This window comes from Bufo gargarizans, chromosome 4 (genome assembly GCF_014858855.1).
Source record: "Bufo gargarizans isolate SCDJY-AF-19 chromosome 4, ASM1485885v1, whole genome shotgun sequence".
In the NCBI taxonomy this organism is placed as follows: Eukaryota; Metazoa; Chordata; class Amphibia; order Anura; family Bufonidae; genus Bufo; species Bufo gargarizans.
Window position 1 is genome coordinate 520510428 of NC_058083.1, and position 10304 is coordinate 520520731.

The 10304-nt window shown below is 52.4% G+C and overlaps 1 protein-coding gene across 1 annotated transcript in view; it reads left to right on the plus strand.

The window, feature by feature from the left end:
* The window catches only part of NVL (nuclear VCP like), a 48147-nt gene extending 47174 nt beyond the window's left edge, over positions 1–973 (plus strand). The window contains exon 23 of the mRNA XM_044289213.1: positions 664–973. Coding sequence (XP_044145148.1) covers positions 664–714 — 51 coding nt within the window. The 3' untranslated portion in view covers positions 715–973. The remainder of the gene's footprint in view (positions 1–663) is intronic.
* Positions 974–10304: the final 9331 nt, after the last annotated feature.

Genomic DNA, 10304 nt, shown 5'->3' on the forward strand with positions numbered 1-10304 from the left:
CACACACTCTGGCGCACACACACACACTCTGGCGCACACACACACACACACACACACTCTGGCACACACACACACACACTCTGGCGCACACACACACACACTCTGGCACACACACACACACACACTGGCACCGTGAGTCGGCATCCTACCATTCAGACATTGATGACCTATCCCAGATGGTACCTGCCGATCAGGCTGCTTTGAATTTGGCAGGCGGTGGCGGGACTGTAGAGGCGGCAGGCGGTGGCGGGACTGTAGAGGCGGCAGGCGGTGGCGGGACTGTAGAGGCGGCAGGCGGTGGCGGGACTGTAGAGGCGGTGGCGGGACTGTAGCGGCGGCAGGCGGTGGCGGGACTGTAGAGGCGGTGGCGGGACTGTAGAGGCGGTGGCGGGACTGTAGAGGCGGCAGGCGGTGGCGGGACTGTAGAGGCGGCAGGCGGTGGCGGGACTGTAGAGGCGGCAGGCGGTGGCGGGACTGTAGAGGCACAGACACAGGACATGATCTATGGATGCTGTGCTTGGATTCTTACTCCGTGGAATTGTGATGTGAACATATAGGTCCTCAATATGGAAATAGTGGGCGCCCTGCCGATCAGCTGTATGAGGAGGATGTCACGTTCATCGGACCAGTTTCTCATATTATAATTTCTTCCCTTTTGTTTAGGATCAGGTGATGTATGAGCAGCTCCGCCTGTCCCTCAGTGCAGGAGAATGATGAGGGGCCATGGCTGATCGGGTCACTGCAGCAGCTCAGCAATGGCGGACATCAAGGTCATCGCAGGACGTCTCCCATACAGTACCAGAGCTTGGAGTGGCACATTGCTGAGAAATAACTTTTGACTATTTTTATATATTTTTTTTGATCTTGATCTCAGCGCTGTACATAAACAGGATTGTGGAATTTAGTTGTGTATTTAAAATATGGCCATCAATGTACATTGTCTGCTCTGAACATAAATGAAGGTTAAAATATGGCCTTTTTTTTTTTTTTATATTCTGCTGGTGCAGTCACTGTGTACATACATTACTTATCCTGTACTGATCCTGAGTTTTACATCAGACACGGAGGCTTCATATTGCTTTCTCTTCCTTTACTGATCACCATAGCAGCAAGGAGAAACAAAAAACAAATGCAAATGGTCACCATAGTAACCCATATGTCCCACCCCTACAGCCCCAATATAAGGCTGCGTCCAAGGTGGTACTTCCTCTTTCTTGCTGCTCACCAGATAAGTGACATGTTATTTTATCTGCTGACTGTTATTCCCTAAGTGTTTAATTCTGCCTATTCCCCGGGTTATATTTCTCCCCTGGGGCTTGTTTTCTTCCCTTTAGGTGGTTACGTTTGGGCAGCGATATATAGATATATATATTTTTATCTTTGCCCCTTGGTTTCCCCTGTCTGGGCAACCTCTGCCTGCCCCAGTGGTACTGGGGCCTGATCGCGCGCAGCGTTTCCCCTGGGACCCCTTCCGTCGTTCCCTCTCTTCTCCCCTTGGGACTTTTACTTGGGACCCCCCATTTGGTGCCGGGCAGATTCACTGGCCTTACCGCCATCTTGCCTCCCCTGTGCTGGGCACGCCCCTCGTCTTGCGCGCGTCTGCCGCCCGGATCGGCGCCTTTTTTCTCCCCGCTTTCGCGCTCTCTCTGGCTGGCTGGAGCGAGATCTCGCGAGATCCGGCGGCCATTTTGGTTCCCGTTCCCGCGAGATCTCGCTTCCTCCGGTCTCCTGCGTGACTGCTGCCGGTTCTCCTGTGCTGCGCTCCTCTCCTCTCGCTCCTGGGGTGATTAACCCCTCAGTTAGCTAGCGCTGCGTTCCTTTTGCCTCCGGCTCTCCTCTCAGCCCTCCTCTTACAGGTACCCTATCTCTATTTTGCTGGGCCAGCATGGACCACTCTGCCCAATCCCCCCCCGCCCCCCTCCCTGGCAATGTTAGTCTCCCTGGCTCAGACTCACAGGCGCAGCTCATCCAGCGCTCTGTGTCTGATGCAATCCTGCAGGCCATGGGTTCCATGTCCACTGTTTTGTCCCAGACCATCTCCCAGGCCCTGTCTGCACACCCCCTAGCTGGGGCCAGACTTGCTCCACCTGAGACTGCACAGCACTCGTTTGCTGCCGAACCTCCTGTTGGACAGGAGACGATGACCGGTGTGTTGATGACCACCCCAGACGACGCGCTGAGGTCGCGTAAGAGAGCTTGTCCCCGCCAGGCTGATAAATCGCGGGTGTGGAAGCACGCTAGAGCCCTAGCGGATGCCGTCTCTGACTCGGATCTGGGTTCGGGCCCGGAGGATCCAGCAGAGGCTACTGATTTTTCTGAGGAGGATGTCTCCCCTCGGGGGTCCGACCCCATTGCCACTCCCCCTGCTATGCCTTTAGCTAAGGACTCCTCCGCTGCCTCCGCTGACAATTTCCCTTTGGATTCCTCCGGGACTCCCATGTTTGATCCTGAGGCCCTCCACCATCCCAGATCGGCGGAGTGGCTCCCCGATTCCCAGATTAGCAGCTACCTGGAGCATTGGGCCCGCCGTCCTCTGTCCAAGGAGGCGCGCAGTAAACTACGGGCTGAGTGCCCTCGGCCCATTATACCCCATAAAGTCTGCGACACGCCCGTCGTGGACCCAAAGATGACCCAATTTTTGTCTAGGTCGGGGTGGAATGCCAAGAAGGGCTTGGATTCGGCCCTTAGAGGCTGCCAGGACAAGCTCCTGGATATTTTCGGTCCACTGGCAAAGATTATGGAGTTGGCGGAGTCCGCCAGACAGGAGGGTTCCCACATTGACCCTGAGGAGCTCACGGGCTGGGCCCAGCGGGCGATTTGCATCGCCGGGGGAACCAATGCGTCCCTATCTGTGGAAAGGCGCAAGGCCATCCTGCTTAGGATAGATCCCAAGCTCATTAATCTCGCCCAGACGGAGACGGGCAAAGAGGCGGAAGGCCTGCTTTTTGGGGACTCCTTTATAAAGGACCTCAGCCGCTTCGTCGGCACGTTTTCCGCTCTGGACAAGGCGCAGGCCACTATGCGCAAAGTCTTCCAGGGCCGGGTCTCTCACAGGGCCGGCAGCAACAGGGGCCGTCTGTCCGGCCGCTCCAGCACCCGAGGCAGGGGTGTATCCAGAGGCTCCTTCTCCCAGCGAGCTGCGTTTCAAGACCAGCGGTCTTCCCAGACGTTCTTCCCATCCAGAGGGGGACAATGGCGCTCCCGTTCCTTCCGAGGAAACACGGCTCCCCGCCAGTCATCCGGTAAGTCAGACCCCGGACGGGGATTCTTCGGTACCTTATGTAGGGGGCAGGCTTCGGCATTTTTTACCCGCTTGGGAACTAATCACATCAGACCCGTGGGTTCTGATGACGGTCAGGGGCTTCTCCATAGAGCTCATAGACACCCCTTGCTCAGTGCAACTCCCGCCGGCCTCTCTGCGGAGGGGATCGGACTCCGCTCGGGTGGACGAGGAGCTCTTTTCCCTTTTCCTCAAGGGGGCCATAGAGAGAGCTCACGGCCACTCAAGGGGGGTGATAAGCAACATTTTCTTGGTCCAAAAGAAAGGGGGGCAGATGCGTCCCGTCATCAATCTCCGGGCGCTAAACAGCATCGTGCGATACCGACATTTCAAGATGGAGGGCATCCATCTTCTTCGGGACCTCCTCTCCCCCGGGGATTGGCTCGTGAAGCTGGATCTGAAGGACGCGTACCTGACGGTCTCGGTGGCCCCCCACTCCAGGGATCTCCTTCGCTTCCTCTGGAGGGGCGAGGTTTGGAGATTCACATGCCTTCCATTCGGCTTGTCGTCGGCTCCGTGGTGTTTCACCAAGCTCCTGCGTCCGGTCATGGCCTGGCTGAGGAGTCGCGGGGTACGCCTCATAATTTATCTGGACGACATCCTCTTGATGCATCAATCCAGATCGTCGCTGCTGCAACACCTCCGTTGGACATCGGATCTCCTGGAGTCGCTCGGCTTCCTGCTCAACCTGGAGAAGTCTTGGCTCACCCCCTCCCAGAGGTTAGACTTCCTCGGATTCACAGTGGACTCGATCTCGGAATCCCTCAGCCTGCCGGGGGACAAGTTACGGTCCATTCGCAAGGAACTGCGTCGGGCGTTGACCAGTGCCCACCTGTCCCTGCGTCATCTAGCCCGCATCATCGGCCTGCTGGCATCCTCCATACAGGCGGTCTTCCCGGCGCCGTTGCATTACCGGGCCCTTCAGCGCTTGAAGATTGCGCACCTCCGCTCGGGGGCCTCCTTTGCGGACGTGGTGGAATTGGATTCGGAGGCCAAAGAAGAGATCCGTTGGTGGATCGCCAATCTGGAAGCTTGGAACGGCAGGGCGATTTTTGGCTTTCAGCCGGAATTCACCATCGAATCCGATGCGAGCCGTCAGGGCTGGGGAGCGCACTGCGACGGGGTCTCCACCGGGGGACCTTGGTCGCAGGTCGAGACGCGCTTGCACATCAATGCCTTAGAGTTGCTGGCCGGCTCTTTGGCCGTCAAGAGTTTTACCAACGGTTTGGCCAATGCATGTATCCGTCTCCGGATGGACAATATTTCAGCGGTTCGCTACATCAACCGTTTGGGCGGAACCCAGTCTGCTACCCTGGCGGGGTTGGCGAAGGATTTTTGGGCGTATTGTCTCTCCAGGGACATCATGGTGCAAGCCGAGTACCTGCCGGGACTTCACAACGTGCGGGCGGATTGGAGTTCCCGCCACCTTACGGACGGCAGCGACTGGCAGTTGGACCCGTCGATTTTCGCGGAGGTGTCATCCAGATGGGGACCCTTTTCCGTGGACTTGTTCGCCTCCCGGCTCAACGCTCACCTCCCTCAGTTCTACAGCTGGCGCCCGGATCCGGAGGCGATGGCGGCGGACGCGTTTCTGCAGGACTGGTCCTCCGGCCTTCTCTATGCGTTTCCCCCATTCATGATGATTCCTCGGATGCTTCTCCAAGTGCGTCGCCATCGGGCGGAGTTGGTGGCGATAGTCCCGTTCTGGGACTCTCAGGTATGGTTCCCGTCTCTCCTGGAGCTTCTGGTGGACATTCCAGTCCTTCTGCCGAACCCGACCTCTCTCCTGCGTTGCCCTCAGGGGACTCCCCACCCCCTGCTCCTGGACGGATCCCTACGTTTGATGGCCTGCCGGCTCTCAGGACTCCAGGAGCGGTCGACGGAATTTCGGAGGCAGCTAGGCGCCTCTTGGACGACGCTTGGGCTCCCGGCACCCGAAAATCTTATCGGGCGGCCTGGCGAACTTGGGCTGGCTGGTGCCTGGAACGGGACCTGGATCCCGTTTCAGCTCCTGTAGCTCATTTGCTTCAATTCCTCACCTCTCTTTTTGAGGGGGGTAAGGCTTACAGAACGATCAACCTTTTTCGTTCGGCGATTTCTTCGTCGCATCTAGGGTTCGACGGCGTTCCGGCAGGACAGCATCCTTCCGTTTCGCGCCTCCTCCGAGGCGCGCGCCTATCTCGGCCTCCCCGCCCGAGGTTTTCTTCCACTTGGGATGTTTCCCTGGTGCTTACCTTTTTGTCATCTTGGCCTTCCAATGCTGACCTTTCCTTACGTCAGCTTTCCGCGAAGTTGCTCGCTCTCTTCTGCTTAATTTCTTGTAAAAGAGTGTCCGATGTGCGGGCTCTGGACCACGACGCCAGGTCCTTCACCCCGGAGGGCGTGTCATTTAACATTTCGAGACGCACGAAGACGAACATCCGGGTCGTTTCGTATCCCAGCTTTCCGGCTTCCCCGGCCTTGTGTCCGGTAGCTTGTTTGAGAGAGTACGAGGCCAGGACTCGTCCTCACAGGTCTCCGGCTGTGCCGCAGTTGTTTCTCTCCATCCGTCACCCGTTCGGCCCGGTGACTAGCCCCACCTTGGCCCGTTGGTTGAAATGGGTTATGGCTCTTGCCGGTGTGGACACTTCGGTGTTTACAGCTCATTCGGCGCGCGGGGCGGCGTCTACCTCCTTGGCGGTCTCGGGTGCTCGCCTGGAGGACATCCTGCGATTGGCGGACTGGTCGAGTGCCTCCACTTTCCGTGAGTATTATTTCCGTCCTCCTCCTCATTTGTTTGATCCCTTGGTTAACCAGCTTTGAACTAGCAATATGAAGCCTCCGTGTCTGATGTAAAACTTAATGATTTTCCTAGTCTACGACGTAAAGTCATAGTTTTATTAAGACACGGAGGCGAATATTGCCCTCCCTTCCCTCCCCTGGGCTCTGGTAGTATGGGGGTGTGTTTGGCCGCTTAGCTCTATTTAGTGGGTAGGCCGGTTTGGGTCTGTTATTACGCTGGGAGGGTTCAGTTGTTCGCCATTATGGGCTCATGCTTGTATGTATGCTTACCATCGGCCTGGACCTCTGGTGTCCGCTGGAGATGGGTTTTGGCTGGTGCCATGACCTCACTTTATCGGAGTTTATCTCTCTTGTTCTTTCAGGTTGAGTCTTCCTGCCTTTGATTGCTCCTGTTCTGGATGAGGTTGTTTCTTCCGGCTCCGGCTTCTTCCACGTTGGATGTGCTGAGAGTCTTGGATGTTGGTTCCAGTCCGTCTCCTGATGTGGATCCTGTCGCTGGAGAGTTCCTGCTTGGATTCTGAGGGTTTCGTTGACGCGGATTGTTCTTGGACTGTTCCTGAGTTGCTGTTCATTGGTTGTTATGGACTGGTTCGCAGAGAAAGAGGAAGTACCACCTTGGACGCAGCCTTATATTGGGGCTGTAGGGGTGGGACATATGGGTTACTATGGTGACCATTTGCATTTGTTTTTTGTTTCTCCTTGCTGCTATGGTGATCAGTAAAGGAAGAGAAAGCAATATTCGCCTCCGTGTCTTAATAAAACTATGACTTTACGTCGTAGACTAGGAAAATCATTAAGTTACATCCTGTATTATACTCCAGAGCTGCACTCACTATTCTGCTTGTGCAGTCACTGTGTACATACATTACATTACTTATCCTGTACTGATCCTGAGTTACATCCTGTATTATACTCCAGAGCTGCACTCACTATTCTGCTTGTGCAGTCACTGTGTACATACATTACATTACTTATCCTGTACTGATCCTGAGTTACATCCTGTATTATACTCCAGAGCTGCACTCACTATTCTGCTGGTGCAGTCACTGTGTACATACATTACATTACTTATCCTGTACTGATCCTGAGTTACATCCTGTGTTATACTCCAGAGCTGCACTCACTAGTCTGCTGGTGCAGTCACTGTGTACATACATTACATTACTTATCCTGTACTAATCCTGAGTTACATCCTGTGTTATACTCCAGAGCTGCACTCACTATTCTGCTGGTGCAGTCACTGTGTACATACATTACATTACTTATCCTGTACTGATCCTGAGTTACATCCTGTATTCTACTCCAGAGCTGCACTCACTATTCTGCTGGTGCAGTCACTGTGTACATACATTACTGATCCTGAGTTACATCCTGTATTATACTCCAGAGCTGCACTCACTATTCTGCTGGTGCAGTCACTGTGTACATACATTACTTATCCTGTACTGATCTGAGTTACATCCTGTATTATACTCCAGAGCTGCACTCACTATTCTGCTGGTGGAGCAGTCACTGTGTACATACATTACTTATCCTGTACTGATCCTGAGTTACATCCTGTATTATACTCCAGAGCTGCACTGACTATTCTGCTGGTGGAGTCACTGTGTACATACATTACTTATCCTGAGTTACATCCTGTATTATACTCCGGAGCTGCACTCACTATTCTGCTGGTGCAGTCACTGTGTACATACATTACATTACTTATCCTGTACTGATCCTGAGTTACATCCTGTATGATACTCCAGAGCTGCACTCACTATTCTGCTGGTGCAGTCACTGTGTACATACATTACATTACTTATCCTGTACTGACCCTGAGTTACATCCTGTATTATACTCCAGAGCTGCACTCACTATTCTGCTGGTGCAGTCACTGTGTACATACATTACTTATCCTGTACTGATCCTGAGTTACATCCTGTATGATACTCCAGAGCTGCACTCACTATTCTGCTGGTGGAGTCACTGTGTACATCTATAATCACAGACTATTTAGATTGTTAAAATGGTGTAGAAAGGTGGACGTTCCCTTTAAGCTGACGCCCGCTGTATTTACCGGCTGCTTCTCACTCTGATTAGCCTGGAGAATGATTACATTGAACAGCACATCTGACCTTGCAGCTCTCGGGCAGGTGCTGCATTGTGGCTATGATGAATAGTAGATCTGTCCATTGTGCTGCCTTACTTCAGTACGTTACATGATTGATGAGCAGATGGTGGAAGCCTGTTACCCAGGTAATTACACTATAATCCTGGTGCTGGTGGGGCCTTGTCCCTGCAGGTCACACGTGGCGGCATCCATTGCCATAGCCATAGCTGATCAACAATAGAGACCATATATCTGGAGAGGTCCTACACCAGGGATCAGCAACCTTCGGCACTCCAGCTGTTGTGAAACTACAATTCCCAGCATGCTCCATTCATTTCTATGGGAGTTCTTAGAAGAGCAGAGTAAGTATGCATGCTGGGAGTTGTAGTTTCACAACAGCTGGAGGTTGCCTACCCTGGAACCTATAGAAGTCCATGGGCCCATACTTCCATATGCATGTTATTACTGCGGTAGTAATATCCAGCACTCCAGCTGTTCTGAAATTACAACTCCCAGCATGGAGACCTGCTCAGCTGTTCACCTAAACCCCAATAGAAACGGAGCATGCTGGGAGTTGCAGTTCCTGGTGGAGACCAGGGCTCTAGTGCATTCTGAAGGCCACACTTAAGCATTAACCCTTGAGCACACTGCAGAGCTGTAAATCACTCCCAGATTCCACGGCTGAAGAAGGTGTTAGAGTTAATGAGTCTTCATCCCAGTTAAAGTCACTTTCATGCTCCATTAACGAGAGGGAAAAATAAAAAAAAAAGTCCATAGGGCAGGTGAAGCGACGTGTAACCCCCGCCGCTCCCCTCCCCACTTCTCCAGGTCGTATGACATTGCAGGAAGGATGGAGCTGTTCGCCCGCAGCAAAGTCCCATCATATAGCAATTTCCATAAAACCTCTAGAGACGTTTACATGAACAGGTGCAGAGTGTATAGCCTTCGGGCTCCGTTAACACTTTCATGACAACAGAGCTGTTGACAGATCCCATTCCTTTCTATTGGCTAAGTGCACCAGTCACCAGCAGTTTCGCAGCATCTGATTAATTTTTGGGTCCAAAAACCTTACTGCATCTGAGAAAAGAGAAAAATATATAAAGATCCATCAATATCTTTATAGCGGTCAGAGCTTTGTTTTTTTTCCTGATACAATTCTGGCTACCTACAGCCACCACTAGAGGGAGCTCACACTATTCAGCTCAATAGGAGATGTATACGGCTGCCTTCAGTGAGCTCCCCCTAGTGGTGGCTGCACTATGTTTCAGGTCAACCTCCAAGACCAGCTTATGGTTCATACCAGTGGGGTCTTTAGGGTGGACACAAGTCTTGATTTTTATTAGAGTAACTAGACCAGGAACGGAGCTTACAAATCGTAAAAGAATCTACGCAGCGCATGGATATATTAAAATAACTGAGATTACTACATGGATTCAGGACCAGAACTGAGATTACTACATAGACACAGGACCAGACCCGAGATTACTACATAGATACAGGACCGGAACAGAGATTACTACATAGATACAGGACCGGAACCGAGATTACTACATAGATACAGGACCAGAACCGAGATTACTACATAGATACAGGACCAGACCCGAGATTACTACATAGATACAAGACCAGACCCGAGATTACTACATAGATACAGGACCGGAACAGAGATTACTACATAGATACAGGACCGGAACCGAGATTACTACATAGATACAGGACCAGAACCGAGATTACTACATAGACACAGGACCGGAACCGAGACTACTACGTAGATATAGGACAGAATAGAGATTACTGCGTAGATACAGGACCGGAGCCGAGATTACTACATAGATAAAGGACCGGAGCCGAGATTACTACATAGATAAAAGGCCGGAGCCGAGATTACTACATAGATACAGGACCGGAACCGAGATTACTACATAGAACCGAGATTACTACATAGATACAGGACCGGAACCGAGATTACTACATAGATACAAGAACGGAACCGAGATTACTACATAGATACAGGACCAGAACCGAGATTACTACATAGATACAGGACCAGAACCGAGATTACTACATAGACACAGGACCAGACCCGAGATTACTACATAGATACAGGACCAGACCCGAGATTACTACATAGATACAGGACCAGAACCG